This window comes from Hippopotamus amphibius, chromosome 3 (assembly GCF_030028045.1).
Source record: "Hippopotamus amphibius kiboko isolate mHipAmp2 chromosome 3, mHipAmp2.hap2, whole genome shotgun sequence".
NCBI classification, from domain to species: Eukaryota; Metazoa; Chordata; class Mammalia; order Artiodactyla; family Hippopotamidae; genus Hippopotamus; species Hippopotamus amphibius.
Window position 1 is genome coordinate 52,524,106 of NC_080188.1, and position 21,849 is coordinate 52,545,954.

General features: G+C 40.7%; 1 protein-coding gene across 1 annotated transcript in view; it reads right to left on the reverse strand.

Moving 5' to 3' along the window:
* The window catches only part of LOC130848450 (uncharacterized), a 478,274-nt gene that overhangs the window by 97,438 nt on the left and 358,987 nt on the right, over positions 1 to 21,849 (reverse strand). The window contains exon 5 of the mRNA XM_057726930.1: positions 2,330 to 2,383. Coding sequence (XP_057582913.1) covers positions 2,330 to 2,383 — 54 coding nt within the window. The remainder of the gene's footprint in view (positions 1 to 2,329; positions 2,384 to 21,849) is intronic.

The following is a 21,849-nucleotide window of genomic DNA, read 5'->3' on the forward strand; positions in this document are numbered from 1 at the left end:
ATAAACTTTAATGACTCTCTACTAGCTCTATGAGGGTGAAGATCAGATGTGACTTGTTCACCAGGATATTCCAGTTCATGTCCCACAGCAGTTGCTCAGTGAACCCTTGTTCACTGGATGAATGGACGACCTGGATGAATGAATGAATGAAAGTGAAGTCGTAGAGACCAACTACACTACTCTAATTTGTTCATGACATAGAACTGGGAGAGGTAGGAGTAAGTTGGATAACAGCCCTGGGTTTATAAATTATCTTAATGGATCAAATTTTTTCAAATGAATAAAAATAAACATAATGGCCTGCATCCATACTAAAAGAATCATTTACATAAATATAAAAGAGATTCATGTTTTAACACCAGCTCATCTAAAAATGTATTAAGGGTTCATGCAAAGACATTAAACTTCACACAGTCAACGGAAGGATATGACTTATAAATAGAAACTTGTGCCATCTTATAGCGTATTAGTGGAATCTTAGTGCTGCACTCAGGAATGCCGACAGCTTCTCCTTTCATCACAGACCATGTCTTCTGTTGTGCCTGCCATACACCAAGTCTGTAAACACAGCTTGTTGAATGAAGAGTGAAAAGCACAATTCTTGACACTGGTTATAAAAACTATGCCCCTGCAAGTGGTTGCATCTGTCCTGTCCATCACTGTATTCTCAGTGCCTGGCATATTGCGGGCATTTCAATAAATATTAGTCGAAGGAATGAATAGATAGATAGATAAATAGATGATAGATAAAATCAAAAATATAAAATAAAATAAACTATGACCCCACAAAAGGGATAACCTGGTCTAGAAGCCATACTAATAATAGCTAACATAGCACATCCATGTGTTGGGCACTGTTCTAAGCACTTTATGTATGTTAACTCATCTACCACATGAGGTATGCACAGCTAATATCCCCATTCTACAGATGATAAACATGAGGCACATATAGGTTATGTCACCAACCCAAAGTCACGTAAGTAACAAGTGGCAGAGCCAGGTTTTGAAACCAGACAGCGAGTTCCCAACAGCCATGTTTTTGGAAATCAATCATTATCAATGTCCTATTAGAAATAAAGAAGAAAAATAAATAGCCCTGCAATGGAGTGGGGAGAAGATTCAAAAGAAAGGTAGGTGGAAATCAAAAGGAGGCAGATACTGGCGCAGTAAAGTGAAGAACTAACTCTCTAATACTTTTTCTCGTTGGCGAGCAAGTAGGGTCATTAAGTCCCGCGTCAGTAGGATATTCACGTGGAGACTAGAGGTCCATCTATAAATGATATCGATGGCAGCCCCGCTCTGGGAAAAGGGAGGGACTAGAGTCCTTTTCTTCTCTAAGCTCAATGAGAATTCCACATGGACCTCGCTTTCAGGGAGCTGAGAACACGACAAACACAGCAGAACTCAATCAAGATGGAGACTTAATAGGCAATAAAAAAACGATCAAGATAATGAAATGGATGGCACTCAGAACAGTGGGCCCTCGCACCACCTTTAAAGATAAAGATCCCCCCTACCTATTTCCATATCAAGCACATTCAGAATCGGAAGCAGCCCAGCAGACAATGTCATGGTATCAAATCTTTAGAAATGCCAAGTAACTAATATACCAGGCACAGGTCAACTCTTTATGCACCTGGTTTTCCATATCAATAGATAGTGTCAAAGAATTTATTTAAGTTTTCAGACTGTGAAATCACTTCTTTCCCCTCAAGAAGGAGAAGATCTAGTTAAACCTGAGATTAAAGAGGCGGATAAAAGTGCCCCCTGGACTGTGAAGGCCAGGAATTAGACACGCTACTGCTGCTCTCGCAGGCAGTCCTCAGACATGATCCATTACAGGACGGCTTCCATCAGATGCCAGCGAGGCTAATCCTTTTGCAAAGCATGACAGCTTCTCAAACTTGACTGAGGTGAATCCAAACCAGATTTTTATGCTATATGATCAGCTTTCCAAATACAAAATCATTTTTATATTGTACTGGGTTTAGGTTTATTAGATTTAAATTTGCAAACAAAGATAGAGATGCCTGCAATGCAGCTTGCCCTGAACTCCACTGATGCTCATCTTGCAGAATCAAATATCAGATAACAGCAAGACAAGAAATATATGGAAACAGAGCTTCATTTTAGAAAACGCTGTCAAATGATAACAGAGTTTTCCATATCCTTAAAGAGAACCATTCAAATTTCCATCTCTGAGGAAAGAGGACTACAATATGTCAGCAGAACATTCTCATCGATACCATAGCTTTTCAACCAAATGTCATCAATTCTGAAGCCTTTTGTTACTCTAACAGCAGGCTGCAGTTCCTGGAGGCTGACTTACCTTTTTGCAGTCAGATAAGGACTTCTCACTGGCCAATGTGCTGAAAATGGTGGTCTGCAAAACAAGAAAGTGGGAGACACATTAGAACTGGCAAAGTGTAATGATATTGACCATGCCCCGTGCATCTCCAATCCAAGGTGAGTACCATCTCCCATGTCGCCACTGATTTCTCTGGATTTTAAAGCATCTGCCCTTCACTGCTCCCACTGCCATCCCCTCCAAGTCAGAACATACATTATGGGCAAATGATGATCCAGTGAAGTAAAGACTCTTATTTATCTTTATCTCACAAATAAAGGGCCGCAGCACAATTAGGTTAATTGTCATACCTCAGAGGGTTAGATTGGGAATGAAAGTGAAGCAGTCTGACTCAAAAACCCACCTTCTCAACCACACATGGCACTCTCTTTATCTTGAAGAGATATGCGCAAATTGTCAAATGCTAAAATCTTTCAGATGACACCTTTGAAGAGCCTGAGTGATGGAGTGGAGCTTCTCCCCATCCACGAGGAGTGTGAGTCTGAACAGCAGTATCAGGGCTTGCCATCTCAACCCCCACTCTCCTTAGCTCACTCATTCTCCCTGTGATTGATTTTTTACACAGTTGTGTGGATATTGTCTTGGCCTCGTGAGCCATTAAAAAGGCATTTTGGCATTCAAGGCCAGTTGGGATTTACATGCAAGTTTGTTCCTTTTGGACAATCCTATGAAGAATTCAATAGACATGATGGTATAAAATGTTTTCAGTAAAATTTTCTACTTTTTCTTTAATTAAAAAACTAATATATATTCTTGGGACTTCCCTGGTGGCACAGTGGTAGCACAGCCCCTGTCAATGCAGAGAACACGGGTTCGATCCCTGGTCCAGGGAGCTCCCACATGCCATGGAGCAACTAAGCCTGTGTGCCACAACTACTGAGCCTGTGCTCTACAGCCCATGAGCCACAACTATTGAGCCCTCGTGCTACAACTACTGAAGCCCAAACGCCTAGGGCCCGTGCTCTGCAACAAGAGAAGCTACCACAATGATAAGCCAGTGCACCGCAACAAAGAGTAGCCCCCACTCAGAGCAACTAGAGAAAGTCCGCACACAGCAATGAAGACCCAACACAGACAAAAATTAATTAATTAAAAAAACTAATATATATTCTTAATGAGCCAATCCCCTTTCTAACTTATCCTTCACAAGTAAAGTAATCAATAGTAAAAATTTGTATTCATCCTTCCACACTTAATTTTTATGCAAATACATGGGTTACAAATTAATTGTATGTATTACATTACACACACACATAGGTAAGCTTATTCCTTTTTGAGATCATACCATTCCTACTAAGGCTATATGATCAACATCTTTCCAGTCAGTTCACGTAGATTGCCTCATTCCCCTTAATAGCTGCATAACATTCCATAATATGGATATACCATACTTTACATATGCTTTCCTTTATCGATGGATATTTGATGGTTTCCAGGATTCTATTCTTTTGTTGTTGCTTTGCAATGAATATTTTTATATATATGCCATATATGTATACATATGTATTATGGATATGTGTGTATAGACACATGTACATATGTGGGGGGGTGTGTGTGTGCTGATGATTTTATTTGGGTTGAAGAGAGTCAAAAGAACTAAAAGAAATGTGTAACAAAGACTTTGGCATGGCTCAAAGATCTAATGTATATAAACTTTCTCCCACTCTCTCCTCATATAACAAAAATATTGATCAGTCCATCTCGGGTTTTGGTTTGTTTTTGGAGAAGCAGTAGAAAAAGTTAAGAATCTGAGCCAGCACATATTCTGGCCCAAAATAATGTGCAGTATTAAAGGACAGAAAACACAGACACAGATAAACACACCAAAAAAGCATCTTTAATGAAGAAAAATTAAGATTAAGGTTTACATTGGGTGTGATCTTTAAATTTGGATTGCTGATCTTTTTATTTGTGTTTTTATTTTCTTTGTGAAGGAAGGGACACATATTCAGAAAGTTTGAATTAAAAGGGGAAAAGAGAAAGGAGGAAAGAATTTGGTGATGGGAAAAAAAGAGGAAAAGCCAAAGTCAAGATTGGGCCAGTAAGGAGAGAAAGCCAAAGAAGCAAATAGCTCACACGTGTTACATTGAAACGCCTCACCTACAATCTTCCCACCACATGCCTTCCCCGTGACCTTTTGTCATCTTTACCCCCATTTGTACACTGAGCACTGTATCATGAGAGAGACCTCAGTGTTCACTCTCAGATTTCTGCTCCAGGGAGGGAAAGACACAACAAGACTTGGTCATTGCTGTAGCCCGATTACCTAGCCTAGTGCCTGACACACACAAAAAAAGGTATCCACTAAATATGCACTGGATGAGAAAATGAAAAAAAAGGAAGAAAGAAAAAAAAGAAAAGAAAAAACAAAAAAAAATGACTGCAGTCTTTATCCCAAAACACTGTTTTGGAAGCACAATGCTGGAAAAGCAGACTCATGGGTCACAGTGTTACAAACTGAGGCCAAGGGAGAGACGCAAAAGGTTCCTTAATAGTAGAAAAATACATTTTCTCTCTATTTAGCTTATATCTATTGTCTATTATCCACTTGATTTGACAAAATCAATTTTTTAGTGTTGGGCCTATGAACACTTTGGACCAGAGAATTCTTTGTTGTGGGGATGCGTGTGCTGTACTGAGCACTGCAGAATGTTTTGCAGCACCCCTGGCCTCTACCACCAGATGCCAGCAGCACACGCCCCTCTCCCCACATCAGTCATGGCAATCAAAAATGTCTCCAGACAGGCAAAATCACCCCCAGTTGAGAACAACAGGTCTAAACTCTAAAGGCACCAGTTATAGAAATGATCCTGATTCCCTAATTAGTGCAACTAAATTTTTTTTTCTAGGAAACAGAAGTCTAAAGGTGGGAATTTCTCTTCTGGGTCCTGATTTCATCTCATTCTCTGTCCTAAATGGAAAGACTGATAAAAATCTAGGGGGGACACAAATCCCAGCTACTGAAGACTCTGCCTGTGTGGTTGTCCAGGTGGGGGCAACTTGAGTGACTCTAACTGCATTTTTAACTAAGTTTAAGATACACCACTGGGGAGAGTAAATTAACAAAGATGTCTAAGGACTCAGACATTAGTGCTCCAGCCCCAGGGGAAATGATCTTCGAAATTAAACAGTACCATTCAACCTTCAAAAACAGTCTCAGGTAACCTGAGAAACATGTTCAGAGGAGAAATCAGAGTCAGAGATGGGAGAAATTGGCTTCACTAAAAAAATTAATACCGTAGTTCTAAATGTTACATTTGTAGCAAAGAACCACTTGAGCCAAAGGACAAATATACAGTGAAGTCTCAGGACATGGAATGAGTGTAAAAGAGGTATGACAAAGGTCAAAAAACAGAGTCCATATCCTTAATTTGGCCGTTTTCTAAGGGGATTGTACTTACACGCTTGGTCAGTTGCATTTCGTTCCGACGAAAGACTTTCGCTGGCATTCCAGTTTCCTAATTGCAGCTATTGTGAATGACTTTGGGTGGGCTTTCTAACCCTTCCAATAACATGTTCACTTTAATTACAGAAAATAAAAGACTCAAAACATGGTGACTTACCCATGCTGTGACCTTCTTGATCACTGCATCAATATTTTTCTACTAAAAAGGAAACTCCTAATGGCTACCCTCCACCAAAGTCTGCCTGATGCTGCATTTGTCACAATTAAGTACAATGACTTTTTTAGAGCACTGACTTCTAAAGCTGTTGATGGGATGACCAGCATGGGGCATAAAGTATTACACATGGACAGTTGTAGTATCTTCCCAAAATGAATCTAGAAAGGTGAGGCCCCACTGTGGTCCATTTATATACTGATGCCCAAAATTTCACTTATTAGAGCTCTGTTTTTAGCATAAGGCTTTGAATCATAATAGAAAACCCTTGAGGGATACTAGGGTGTAAGAGTCACCACAAAGAGGAAAGTTGGAAATTTCAAGTATTACAGTTGGTCTGTTACACCTTAGAGAGAATGAATATATTCATTCCCTTACCTACAAAGCAGATTCTTCTTGTCTTTCATTAATTTCAAAAGCAGATTTTGATAGGACAGAAATGAAGACTCACATCATGAAGACATCAGACATTCAATGATGATAGAAAAGATCACACAGGTTGCAGGTCAGGCTCCCTAAAAAGCAGCCTGTGAGATGGAGATTAGTATGCAGGAGGTTTGTTAGGGAGTGCTCTGGGATCTTCACTTGGAGAAGGGAAGGGAAGGGTGCAGGACTGAGCAGAGGGAAATGTTGGGTTGTGGTGCAATCCACAAAGGTCTCAGCCAACCCAGCGGGGAGCTCTGAAGCTGGGTTAGACTTATCCTCAGCTGGGACAAGGGAAAGCGCTGCCCTGGGCAGGGGGCAGAACCTAGGCATGATGCCTCTTTTCAGCCATGGGTAAGTTCCTGAGAGGGCTGACAGCTGAGGGCAGTGTGCCAGGAGGTCTGTGTGGGGCATTGCTCTGTCCACGATAACACACTTTAATTTGACACAGTTTTGCCAAGGGCAGATACTGGATATGGCTGATGTGCTCTAGCTGAACGTGACGCATTATTAGAGCTTACACGTTTGCTGGTCTTTTATGATAGAGTTGTCAGACAGATAAACAAATGGACCACTTGCTCAGGAGTCTAGGCATTTAATTCTTCTCTTCTTAATAAGAGACAAGCTTATTAAGCTTATGAGCTTAAGACAGATTGCTGGTCTGGAGGTCTTGAATTCTTCATTATGAAATGAGGAAATCCCTCTTCATTTCCTTTTAGGTCATGAGAACTCTGGTTAATTTAAAGAAAATAGGCTGGACCTTATCAGGCACATTGTTTGGAAATCTGAGTATAGTGCCTACTTCTTTCCTCCATCCACTGAGGACAGAACATCTGGCTGAATAACATGGTCAGCTCTCGATTATTTACAGAGGCAGAAAGTTTTTCAGGGAATTCACAAAAGCATAACTTATAAAATGTCTTTATATTTGACTTTGAGACTATAAATTAAATATTGACATTAAATATATATTTATATATTATATATTTATTAAGATATATATCATACATATGATATATATATATATAAATTAACGGTTCATTTAGAAAACCGAAGTGCTTAAACGTCTTCCTTAAATTAACATTAAGAATCATTTGCAGAGGACTTCCTAGGTGGCACAGTGGTTAAGAACCCACCTGTCAATGCAGGGGACAGGGGTTCAATCCCTGCTCCAGGAAGATCCCACATGCCGTGGAGGAACTAAGCCCGTGTGCCACAACTATTGAGCCTGCACTTCAGAGCCTGTGAGTCACAACTATTGAGCCCATGTGCCACAACTAGTGAAGCCCACACACGTAGAGTCCATGCTCCACCATGGCAATGAGAAGCCTGCGCACCAAAACAAAGAGTAGCCCCTGATCACTGAAACAAGACAAAGCCCATGTGCAGCAACAAAGACCTAACACAGCTAATAAAAATAAATAATCATTTGCAGAAATATTCCAAGTGGGCAAAAAGGCCAAAGCAACCCAGAAGGAAGAGGGATTTGGAATGATTAACTGAGACTGATAAGGCCTTGGTCAGACAACCTAGACAGAGGACCAGTGATCAATGGTTCATCCAGTCCAGGCCACAAAAAAAGACTTCTGGAAGGGCAGCTGCTTACCCAATTCTCACTGGTGGGTGTGTTTTGCAAAGTGATTAAGCACTGAAAAGAGACTCCATATGCTCTATACTCCTTTTTAAGGGAGAGTTTACCTCTGAGAGTTATTACAGTGTTGTTTTATTCCCACTAAATTAGGTTTAGAAAAAGAACAGAAATAGATATACTCTGCCTCTACTGAGCCAACTTCTGCCATGTAACGTCTATAACTAAGATTTATGTTTTCAAAACAGCAAACATATGACACTTACTCGATTAAATTGGAACAAAGTCGGGGGCAAGCAGAGAGAATTGCTTAAGTATTGGATTATAAAAATTAAAGAATTCAGAAACAGAATCTAGGATAGATGGTAATGTTATGAAATTTTATTTCAAGTATCAGTTTCGTGTGTGTGTGTGTGCGTGTGTGTGTGTGTGCGTGTGTGTGTGTGTGTGTGTGTGTGCGTTTTACTCTCAACCAAATATCGCCAAGCAGAGGTCAGCTAGTTTTGATAAATGGCCAAATGCAGTCAAAAGCTAAGAACCATTTAAAGAAATAATGTCTGCATAAAGCATCTCCATTTGATACCTGCCATTTGCACCCCACAGACAACTAGATGATTTCTTATTCATTGGTAGATGTCAAGACCAGACCTACTCATGTTACTAACAATCTGGAAGTTTCTTACACTTGAATCAGTGGGTCCCCAAAGTGCACACTACTTGGATGCTTTCTTAGACATTATAGTTGGCCAATTTTAGGATTTCTAGACAAAGTATGACTCTCCATTTGGTCTTCATGCTTTAGCAGACTAGTATTGATACATGTGCACTGAAAATAGCAGTATCCTCTCCAGGAAAGTGTGGCATTCACATTTATTTTTTTAACTGCATAATTATAAAACATAACCAGCTAAAGGAAAAAATTATACCCCTGAATACATGATAAAATTACAGTGTTTTCTTATAGTCCACGAATACTGAAAATTTCAATTAACGAAGTGAAAAGCCATTGAATGTGCCAGCAGGATTTATATCCCAGACTAATGACCATCATCTGCATCCTATTTAGCTAATGAAGGTTTGGAACACTTGTGGATAATTAAGGGAAAGCTGATGGGAGGAAATGTGAACCATAGAAAGATCAAATCTATTTATGTCTGCTTTTAAAACTAAACATATCTAATAGTTCACTCAATCAAAGCATAATGTCTGTTCATTTGGAATAAGATAGATGCTCATAAGTTAAGTAGGCAGGATAGCTCCCAAAACACAAAACTCCATCCTCATTCATTCATTCATTCCATAAGTACTCATTGAACCACACACCTCTGCCGCTGTGGATCAACCCGACAGCACCATGGTTTCCCTAATGTTTTTCCCACTACTCTCCTTCTCCCATTTTAATTACCTTTAGAGCTCTGGTTTTCACTTTAAAGTAACTACTGTCCCTCTGTCTGTCAGAACAGCCATGGCATAGCTGCAGTCCAGGGGTATGACGGGAAAGTACAGGATGTGCAGTGGGGCACCTGGCTATTTTTAAGACCTGTCAGAGCACTTCAGAGTTGGGCTCCAGGCTCATTAACAGGTGAGGGTTTGCTTGAGGAAGACGAAAGACTACTGGAGGGAAGGAGACACCTGATGTTTAAGGATACCCAGAATAGGAATCAAGCTCAGTGTAGCTCTACCGAATTTCACCAAATAGTTTACCAGTCATCTCATTCAACTGTTTTTATCCCACTTAAGTGAGGAGTACCTCTCTGGACCCCCAGCATATCTCCAGCAAGTGTGTGTTTAACCAAGGGGATGCTTTAAGGACCTGTACTCCTATGAGCTACATCAATGCTAAAAATGGCACACCTAGCTGGCAGGCATGTTCTGGGAAGTCAACTGATGACAGCAACTCAATCTTAGGTGCACATATTTTGTCTTCCATGTCTGAAAGAAAAACAGGTTAAAAAAAATCAGCAAAATCAGAGCCTACACACACCCTGTTGGGTATAACTCTAAGCCAGCGGGTCTCAAACGTTAGTGGCAGGAGAATCGCCTTGGAGGTCCTGTTAAAACACAGATGTCTGGGCGCCACCCCCAGAGGTTCTGATTCAGGAGGTCTGAGGTGGGGCCCAAGAATTTGCATTTCTATCACAAGGTTGATGCTCCTGGTCTGGGAACCACACCTTGAGAACCAGTGGTCTAAGAATTACCCAAAGCAGAAAATGCTGCATAACACAGGGAGATCAACTTGATGACTGGTGATGACCTAGAGGGGTGGAATAGGCAGGGTGGGAGGGAGGCTCAAGAGGGAGGGGATATAGGGATATATGTATAAATACAGCTGATTCACTTTGTTGAACAGCAGAAACTGGCACAACAGTGTAAAGCAATAATACTCCAATAAAAAACAAAACAAAAAAAAACAAAAAAATAAAAAACAAAAATAAATAAATAAATAAATAAAAAGAATTACCCAAAGCAAATTAATGGCAAAGATAACTATACCTTTTATGATCTCACGAAGGAAGAAAAAGTATCTCTGACTGGAATTTCCACAACCTAATTATAATCAGGACAATAGTGATAACACCTTCTGACATTTGTATAAAACTTCCAATGTCTAAAGCCCCTTGACACACATTGCTGCACTTGAACTTCAAAACAACCTTACGAAGTATCTGTTTCACTCATTATAGGATGCTAATAAAACAGAGAGGTTAAGTGATTTGCCCAAGTTTTCTTAACTAGTAAGTGGTGAAACCAAGACTCAGGTCATTGGCCTTCAGAAGTATTTCTGGGATAGACTGTGCCATGAGAATTCTACTCTGGGTGCATTAGGGTAAAATATGAAATTCACTTAAAATTAACAATGCAAGGTCACTCTAGTCTCATAATATCAATGTCAAAGTTTCTTTACCAATAAGTAAATATTAATTTATTCTTACTCAGTACCATTTATAAAAGCTGAAGTCTTTGCATTCACAGTGAATTTTATAAAAAAGATCAAAAAAAGCTCCCTTAAAAGAGCTAAGTAGAACAGAGACTGAGAAATATATATATAAAGTCCAGATACAAAGTTAAGGTCAGCAGCAACTGTGACCCCTAGGAAGAGAACACGGTTGGGAGAACAGGTGTGACTTTTTAGCACTGGTTCCCCTCTTCCTGCAGGGAGTGGGTCTTTGATGTTTCCACCAGGTTAGCATCTTTGGGGTTGATAACCAGTAGGAAACTCTGAATCTGCAGGGAGCAGAGGGAACTCCCTGGTTTATAAATTGCACAGAGATAAAACGACAGGACCTGAGGATGCAGTCCACAAAGAGCCCCCTAGCAGAACCCCCCGCAGAGAGGACTAACCTCCTCCCTTGCTGTGCCCCCACACCCTTGACCCAGGAGGATCCTGCAAGACCAGTGAGATGCTGAACTCTGGAGCAAGGGGAGGAGAAGCTGTCAGAACACATTTCATGCACTTCATGACTATATTTGAATGCAACCAATTAGTGCCAGGAGGAGAGAACAGAGCAACAAAGAGCCTCAAAGAAGACACAACAAAATGCAACATATAGGGACAAAACGAAGCTGCAGACCAAGTCTCCCTAAAAGCCATCAACTTAATATAACAAGGCTAGAGCCCCCTCCTCAGGGTCGTCCCATTGCTTTTCCCAGAGCAGGCAATCCTAATCTGACATGTTAAGTGATGAAGGGAAGAGAGATTGAAGGAATTAAGGCAAATAAGAGGCACAGAATATTTCTGTACATTTTGACTTTAAAAAATAGTGACAAACACTACCCTACAATTCTATGTATGTTAGTGTCTGTAATTTTTGAGTCAATAGCTGTGGTACCTTAAATAACACCGCATTGATTATTTTAAAAGACTATGACTCAATATTTGAGAATTTAGATCCCTAAGATCCCTCCAAATCTCTACTGTACCTTACACCAACCCCGCTGGTGGACTTGTCACAGACAGTTGCTCTTCCACATTGCACAGCTGAGGCCAGAAACCAACTCTTAATCACTTTTGTGCAGTATATTTTAGCACAGGGATGGGCACAGGGACAAGGACACACGAGGGCCTTCATAAATGTTTGTCAAATGTATAGTGAATGAGGTGAGGGAGGCAAGAGGGTGGAGAAAGGAAGACGCAGGGAAGGAGGTAGAAAGGGAGGGGGCAAGGAACGAAGGAAGACTGATGCTAACGTAAGGATAACACCCTACATCAGGAAACATGCTGAGCTGTATTGTGTCCCCCCAACAGAGATGCTGATGACCTAACCCCTGTCACCTGTAAATGTGACCTTGTTTGGAAATAGGGTTTCTTTGCAGATGATCCAGTTAAGATGAAATGGTTAGGGGGAGTCATAATCCAATGTATCTGGCGTCCTTTTAAAAAGGGGGAAATCTGGACACAGACGCACACGGACGGATGATGAGGTGAGGACAGCCACGCGATAATGGAGGCAGAGACTGGACGGATGTAGATGCAAACAAGAGAACAGCAAGGCTTGGGGGCCACCACCAGAAGCTAAGAAGAGGCAAAGAAGGATTCTACTCAGTCTCAGAGGGAGCATGGCTCTTCTGACACCTTGAGTTTGGCCCTCTAGCCTGCAGAACTGTGAGACAATACATGTCTGTTGTTTGAACCCACCCAGTTTGTGGTCGTTTTTTTTTTTTTTTTTTTTTTTATTATTATTATTTTATTTTATTTTTTTGGGGGGTACACCAGGTTCAATCAACTGTTTTTATACACATATCCCCATATTCCCTCCCTTCCTTGACGCCCCCCCCGATTCCCCCCCACCCTCCCTGCCCCAGTCCTCTAAGGCATCTTCCATCCTCGAGTTGGACTCCCTTTGTTATACAACAACTTCCCACTGACTATTTTACAGTTGGTAGTATATATATGTCTGTACTACTCTCCCGCTTCTTCTCAGTTTCCCCTTCATCCCCCGCCCCCTCCCATACCTCGAGTTCTCCAGTCCATTCCCTGTATCTGCTTCCCTGTTCTTGTCACTGAGTTCATCAGTACCATTTTTAGATTCCGTATATGTGAGTTAGCATACAATATTTGTCTTTCTCTTTCTGACTTACTTCACTCTGTATGACAGATTGTAGTTCTATCCACCTCATTACATATAGCTCCATCTCATCCCTTTTTATAGCTGAGTAATATTCCATTGTATATATATGCCACACCTTCTGTATCCATTCATTTGTTGATGGGCATTTAGGTTGCTTCCATGTCCTGGCTATTGTAAAGAGTGCTGCAATAAACATGATGGTACAAGTTTCTTTTGGGATGATGGTTTTCTTTGGGTATATGCCCAGGAGTGGGATGACTGGATCATATGGTAGTTCTATTTGTAGTTTTTTAAGGAACCTCCAAATTGTTTTCCATAGTGGCTGTACCAACTTACAGTCCCACCAACAGTGCAGGAGAGTTCCCTTTTCTCCACACCCTCTCCAACATTTGTTGTTTCCAGACTTTGTGATGATGGCCATTCTGATTGGTGTGAGGTGATACCTCATTGTGGCTTTGACTTGCATTTCTCTGATGATGAGTGATGTTGAGCATCTTTTCATGTGTTTGTTGGCCATCTGTATGTCTTCTTTGGAGAAATGTCTATTTAGGTCTTCTGCCCATTTGTGGATTGGGTTATTTGCTTTTTTGGTATGAAGCTGCATGAGCTGCTTGTATATTTTGGAGGTTAATCCTTTGTCCGTTGTTTCATAGGCAATTATTTTTTCCCATTCTGAGGGTTGCCTTTTAGTCTTGTTTATGGTTTCTTTTGCTGTGCAAAAGCTTTTAAGTTTCATGAGGTCCCATTTGTTTATTCTTGATTTTATTTCCATGATTCTAGGAGGTGGGTCAAAAAGGATCTTGCTTTGATGTATGTCAAAGAGTGTTCTGCCTATGTTTTCCTCTAGGAGTTTGATAGTGTCTGGCCTTATATGTAGGTCTTTAATCCATTTGGAGTTTATTTTTGTGTATGGTGTTAGGAAGTGTTCTAATTTCATTCTTTTACATGTTGCTGTCCAATTTTCCCAGCACCACTTATTGAAGAGGCTGTCTTTTTTCCATTGTATACTCGTGCCTCCTTTGTCAAAGATAAGGTGCCCATATGTGTTTGGGCTTACTTCTGAGTTCTCTATTCTGTTCCATTGATCTTCCTTTCTATTTTTGTGCCAGTACCATACTGTCTTGATCACTATGGCCTTGTAGTATAGTTTGAAGTCAGGAAGCCTGATTCCACCAACTCCATTTTTCCTTCTCAAGATTGCTTTGGCTATTCGGGGTCTTTTGCGTTTCCATACAAATCGTAAGATTTCTTGCTCTAGTTCTGTGAAAAATGCCATTGGTAATCTGATCGGGATTGCATTAAATCTGTAAATTGCTTTGGGTAGTACAGTCATTTTCACGATGTTGATTCTTCCAATCCAGGAACATGGTATATCCCTCCATCTGTTTATGTCATCTTTGATTTCTTTCATCAATGTCTTAAAGTTTTCTGCATACAGATCTTTTGCCTCCTTAGGCAGGTTTATTCCTAGGTATTTTATTCTTTTGGTTGCAATGGTGAATGGGAGAGTTTCCTTAATTTCTCTTTCTGCTCTTCCGTTGTTAGTGTATAGGAATGCAAGAGATTTCTGTGCATTAATTTTGTATCCTGCTACTTTACTAAACTCATCAATGAGTGCTAGCAGTTTTCTGGTAGAGTCTTTAGGGTTTTCTATATATAGTATCATGTCATCTGCAAAGAGTGATAATTTTACTTCTTCTTTTCCAATTTGGATTCCTTTAATTTCTTTTTCTTCTCTGATTGCTGTGGCTAACACTTCCAAAACTATGTTGAATAACAGTGGTGAGAGTGGACACCCTTGTCTTGTTCCTGTTCTTAGAGGGAATTCTTCCAGTTTTTCTCCATTGAGAACAATGTTGGCTTTTGGTTTGTCATATATGGCTTTTATGATGTTGAGGTAATTTCCTTCTATGCCCATTTTCTGGAGAGCTTTTATCATAAATGGATGTTGAACTTTGTCAAAAGCTTTTTCTGCATCTATTGAAATGATCATATGGTTTTTATCCTTCAATTTGTTGATATGATGTATCACGTTGATTGATTTGCGTATATTGAAGAATCCTTGCATCCCAGGGATAAACCCCACTTGATCGTGGTGTATGATTTTTTTAATGTGCTGTTGCAGTCTGTTAGCTAGTATTTTGTTGAGGATTTTTGCATCTATATTCATCAGTGATATTGGTCTGTAGTTTTCTTTTTTTGTGACGTCTTTGCCTGGTTTTGGTATCAGGGTGATGGTAGCCTCATAGAATGAGTTTGGGAGTGCTCCGCCTTCTGCAATATTTTGGAAGAGTTTGAGAAGGATAGGTGTTAACTCTTCTCGAAATGTTTGATAGAATTCGCCTGTGAATCCATCTGGTCCTGGGCTTTTGTGTGTTGGGAGATTTTTAATCACTGCCTCAATTTCTGTACTTGTGATTGGTCTGTTCATGGTTTCTATTTCTTCCTTGTTCAGTCTTGGAAGATTGTATTTTTCTAAGAATGTATCCATTTCTTCCAGGTTATCCAATTGATTGGCATATAGTTGCTTGTAGTAGTCTCTCATGATCTTTTGTATTTCTGAGGTGTCCGTTGTGACTTCTCCTTTTTCATTTCTAATTCTGTTGATTTGCATCTTCTCCCTTTTTTTCTTGATGAGTCTGGCTAATGGTTTATCAATTTTGTTAATCTTCTCAAAGAACCAGCTTTTAGTTTTATTTATTTTTCTTATGGTTTCTTTCCTTTCTTTTTCATTTATTTCTGCTCTGATCTTTACGATTTCTTTCCTTCTGCTCACTTTGGGGTTTCTTTGTTCTTCTTTCTCTAGTTGTTTTAGGTGTAAGGTTAGGTCGTTTATTCGATCATTTTCTTGTTTCTTAAGGTAGGACTGTATTGCTATAAATTTCCCTCTTAGAACTGCTTTTGCTGCGTCCCATAGGTTTTGGGTTGTTGTGTTTTCGTTGTCATTTGTTTCTAGATACTTTTTGATTTCCTCTTTGATTTCTGTAGTGATTCCTTGGTTGTTTAATAGTGAATTGTTTAGCCTCCATGTGTTTGTATTTTTTGCAGTTTTTTTCCTGTAATTGATATCTAGTCTCATGGCGTTGTGGTCTGAGAAGATGCTTGATATGATTTCAATTTTCTTGAATTTGCTGAGGTTTGATTTGTGACCCAAGATGTGATCTATCCTGGAAAATGTTCCGTGTGCACTTGAGAAGAAAGTGTAGTCTGTCGTTTTTGGATGGAATGTCCTATAAATATCAATTAAGTCGAGATGGTCTAATGTGTCATTTAAAGCTTGTGTGTCTTTATTTATTTTCTGTTTGGTTGATCTGTCCATTGATGTAAGTGGGGTGTTCAAGTCTCCCACTATAATTGTGTTACTGTCGATGTCCCCTTTTATAGCTGTTAGCATTTGCCTTATGTATTGAGGTGCTCCTATATTGGGGGCATAGATATTTACCATTGTGATATGTTCTTCTTGCATGGATCCCTTGATCATTATGTAGTGCCCTTCCTTGTCTCTTTTAATAGTCTTTACTTTCAAGTCTAATTTGTCTGATATGAGTATTGCTACTCCAGCTTTCTTTTGACTTCCATTTGCATGGAATATCTTTTTCCATCCCTTCACTTTCAGTCTATATGTATCCCTTGGTCTGAAGTGGGTTTCTTGTAGGCAGCATATAGAAGGGTCTTGTTTTTGTATCCATTCAGCCAGTCTGTGTCTTTTGGTTGGAGCATTTAATCCATTTACATTTAAAGTGATTATTGACATGTGTGTTCCAATGACCATTTTCTTAATTGTTTTGGGTTTGTATTTGTAGGTGTTTTCCTTTTCTTGTGTTTCCTACTTAGAGAAGTTCCTTTAGCACTTGTTGTAAGGCTGGTTTGGTGGTGCTGAATTCTCTTCACTTTTGCTTGTCTGGAAAGCTTTTGATTTCTCCCTCAAATCTGAATGAGATTCTTGCTGGGTAAAGTATTCTTGGCTGTAGGTTTCTCTCTTTCAGGACTTTCAGTATATCCTGCCATTCCCTTCTGGCCTGCAGAGTTTCTGTAGAAAGGTCAGCTGTTATCCTGATGGGTTTTCCCTTATATGTTGTTTGTTGCTTTTCTCTTGCTGCTTTTAATATTTTTTCTTTGTGTTGAATTGTCGTTAGTTTGATTAATATGTGCCTTGGTGTATTTCTCCTTGGGTTTATTCTGTATGGGACTCTCTGTGCTTCTTGGACTTGGTTCATTATTTCCTTTCCCATGTTGGGGAAGTTTTCCACTAGAACCTCTTCAAATATTTTCACAGACCCTTTCTTGTTTTCTTCTTCTTCTGGGATGCCTATAATTCGAATGTTGGTACGTTTAAGGTTATCACTGAGGTCTCTGAGGCTGTCTTCTAGTCTTTTTATTTTTTTATCTTTTTCCTGCTCTGTGGCGTTTATTTCTTCCATTCTATCTTCCAACTCACTTATTCGTTCTTCTGCCTCAGTCATTCTGCTGGTTAGAGCATCTAGAGTATTTTTAATTTCAGTTATTTTGTTATCCATTGCTGTTTGTTTTTCTGAGTTCTTATGAACTGTTTCTTGTACTTTCTCTAATTTGTTATCGAGATTTTGTATCATTTTTACTATCATTACTCTAAATTCTTTTTCAGGCATTTTTCCTATTTCCTCCTCATTTATTTGGTCTTGTGGGTTTTTTTCCTGCTCCTTTGCCTGCATGGTGTTTCTTTGTTTCCTCATGGTTGTCCAAGCTTTTGGGGTTGCTTGTCCTGGTGATAGAGGTGTTTATAGAAGACTGTCCAAGCCTCAGACTAATGTCCAAGTATTGGATTAGACGAATATTCAGTCTAGGAAACACATACATGTATAAGACACACAATTATTGAATCCGTTAGGACATAAGGCTCTAGAAAGACCTGACAGAACCCCAGTGTGCTATCAGATATTCAGAGAGAAACCCAGCAGAAATTGACAACTGAAACAGAACAAATCAGAGACAAAAGCAAAAGCAAACAAACAACAAGTAACACCCTACACATACAAACATCAATCCAGGGAGATTTTGTAAGCTAGGATCAAATATAGAAATGAGCTGGAGTACCACCAGAGAGAATGGAGATTCTCAGAATGTAATTAGACAACTGTACTAAGAACTAAGATAAAGACAAAAGCCTAATATTAATACCAAGGCAGTGCATCATCTGGAGAATAGAGCAAGGAGTCTGAGCAGACCGATAGTGTTGCTTATAAGTATGTTAAGATAAAATACACTTAAAATGGCTGGAAGAAAGGGGAACAGAAGAGCGTAATGTGGTTGGAAATATGCAAAGAAAAAGAAAGGAATAGAAGTGTATAAAAGAAAGGGATGAAAGGAAAGTATGAAAGATATTTTGTCTGTACTACCAAAAACTTAGCTAGATATAGAAGTATTTTAAAAGGCAAAAAAAAAAAAAAAAAAAAAAAGAGTAAAAAATATCCTTATAAAATTATGTTGTAAAACTTGTAGATCCCTTAGGGCTAAGATCGTATTTAATAAATCAAAAAAAAAAAAAAAAAAAAAGAGAAAGAAAAAAAAAAAAAAAAAATCCAGAACTGATCCCCGAATGGACCAGTTCAATAGGTATTGATACTACTATTTCTGTTTCCTTAGCGTCTCAGCTGTAAGTGTCCTTTTCCTTGCCTTGGGTTTTTTTTTTTGCGTTATTCTGTGACCAGCAGAGGTTCCTTTATTGTTCGTCTGTAAGCCTCGGTGTGTGGGGAGGGAGAGGGTGCAATAGTGGCTCCTTCTCCTGGGAGGGAGTGAGCAGTGGCGCACTGTTGCTTCAGTCAGGCTTGGAGGTGCCTGTTGCAGAGGGCGCTGGTGGCTCAGGCGTACACAGAAAGTCTTAGAGTTGGGCCTCTCTCGGGGTTTTTTCTTTTTGATGCTGGTTTTTTTTTTTTTTTTTTCTCTCGGCAGCCTCCCTGCTGCTGGCGTTGCAAGGAGTTTTAATCTAGCCCCGCCCGAGCGCCTGAGGGTGCTTGTTATCCCTGAGCGCCTTATGTGGCCCCGCAGGGCGTCTCTCCGCTGCCTGTTGCAGAGGCGCAGAAAGAGAGAGAGAGGCTATGCGCGCGGCTCCTCCCCCCCGCCCGGGAGCCTGCAGCCTCCAGCCGCCATCGTGGCCGGGCAGCTCTCAGGGATCGGCACTCCTCTCCGCGGACCTCCTCCCTCCTTTCCTCTCGGTCCGTCACCCCACCGGCAACAATGTTTCTCCCCCTGAACCAGCTCTCCGGTTCCCACGCTCCCGCTCCTGGACCCTCCGTTCAGCCGCGGATCGATGTCTCGGTCTGGGAACGCTGAGCTGCGCTGCGTACCCTCCGTATGTTTCTCACTCCCTCCCGTCTGCCACAGCTCCGCCGCTTCACCCTCTTTGAGCCCTCGTAGATGCCTCCCTACCGGCTATGTCAGGTTCTCCGCAGCCCTTTCCGGTGTCCGAGGCCGTCTGCTGGTGTTCAGCTGGTTCTCTGTGGGAATGACTGTGTCCTTCCGTGCATTCCCAATGCATCTGTGGAGAGGGATGCACTCCACGTCTCTCTACTTTGCCGCCATCTTTTTCTCTTGTGGTCGTTTTTATATAGCCTTAGCAGACTGATACAGAGAGACTGTACCATGGGTTTCTATCTATTGATCACCTATTACAGTGGTTGACAAACTCTTCCTTAAGAAGGGACAGATAAAAAATATTTTAGGCTCTGTGGGCCATAAGGTCTCTGTCACAACAACTCAACTCTGTCATTGTAGCATAAAAAGAATCTCAGACAATGCATAAATGAATAAATGTGTCTGTGTTCCAATACAAAAGTTTATTTTATAAACACTGAAATTTGAATTATATATGGTTATGTGTCATAAGATATTATTCTCCTTTTGTTTTTTTCCAACTACTTAAAAATGTGAAAACTACTCTTAGCCTGCAGGCTGTATAAAAACACAGCGACCAGACTTGGCCTGCAAGCCATAGCTTGTCTACCCAGGGTACAGATCTAGGAATCAGAAACACCTAGCTCTAGTCCTGCTTCCACTGATTATTATTCTTGTAACCTTGATTAAATCTTCCATCTTCAAAGCGCATAATAAACTTTTCCTTACCCTCCTGGGAGGTCATGAGGATGAGACGAAAATCATATACTTTAACACACTTTTTTTTAAAATACAGTGCTGATACTTTGATACGTTTAGCTCAGTCTTACTCTTCAGAAATAAATATTAACACTAAGCTTAGGGTGATAATCAAGTGACTCTGAGTCACGGAGCCAGAGCAGAATGGAAAAAAGACATAAGCCCCTTCAATCACCCACACCTCCAGAAGGATCAGAGAAGAGGACAAGAAAATGCTTACCACACACAAAGCTGTGGGCAGACAAAAGGCTTTCTGGGGGCAAAGAGTAACTCCAAGGCAAACGTTCACTGTCTTTGGTCACATTTGACCTGGGGCTACTGCTGAAGCAAGAATTTCTTTTAGGGATGTTCTGGCCCAGGACGGGCCTGCTGCTGAGAGGCTCTACTATAACTCAGCTCCCTAGATCATCATCCTAAACAAACATTCATCATCCACTAAAGCTCCTTTGGCCATCTTGAGCCCCCTTCTATGGTGCCAACAGCTGACAAAGCCATAAATATTACTCTGCATGCAGCACTGTCTTCACACTCGCCACCGTAAGGAATTGGAACCCTGCCACTGGGCTCCGCGGGGGCTGCCCTAGAGACGACAGCTCCAGATTTTCAGGTCTGGCATAAGGTAAAGCCAAAGAAAGCACTGAGGAATAAAGAAAATAGTTCATAGGAGGAAATATCATTTTGCTCACACTGCGTAGGGCTGTAGACCTCCCTGGAACCAAGTTATGCCCTTGAGGAGCTGAGAGCAGACCCTTCCAAATTAGTAGCACAACCGGTCATGGTCATAAGTCCCTAGAAAATAGGGATTTTACTCCAAATTAATTATTCCGACTCTCCTTCATCCCTAAGACTATGCATTTCCTTAATGTAGAGACGACAAGTGGTGTCACTAAACTTATTCTCAGTTCCTGACTCCTCGAACTCATGTTTAAAGTGAGCAGGAGAGAATTCACATCTTTTGCTGATTCCTGGCTGCCAGCAGTATCTGGAGCCTCATCTTCCTTGTTGCCTTCCTCTCCATCCCCACCTCCACCCTGGCACATGATTACCTGCCTTCAAAAAAACAGAGAAGAAAGCCATGGTGACTGAGTATCTCTTAGCAACTTGATGCCCTTCTTCTAAAGATGTTCCTCTTGGAAGCAGGGTGCTTAATGGAAAGGGCATGGGCTCAAATTCTGGCGCTGTCCGTGTTATGTGGCTAGGGCTCATCATTTAAATTCTGAGCCTCAATTCCTTATCTGTAAAATGGGGACAAGACCATTTACCTTAGAGTATTTTGTAAGAATTTAAGAGGATGTGTGCTCAAAAAACAGTAGTTATTATTATTTCAGAGAATTCTGGACTTCTTCCCCAGCTTTGTCTCAAGCCACACTTACGCTACAGGCTTCACAAATGCCTATTTACAGGGATATATCTGTGCCACTACAGCCCATGATGGTACACAAGGAAGCAAGGAGAAAGCTGCGCAGTTACTTGACTCCTGAGCTCTAGAAGCGCAAGTGGCTGGGGGCAGGCAGGAGGCACTGGCCTTCTCCTCCCTCGAATGATCTCCAGCTTACTATACGCTGGCAAATTTTCATGCTCTTGGTTGAAATAGATGGATAATGACTTATACTGTGAACACTGTGCAGCACCTGAGAGGAAAGAAAAGTGATA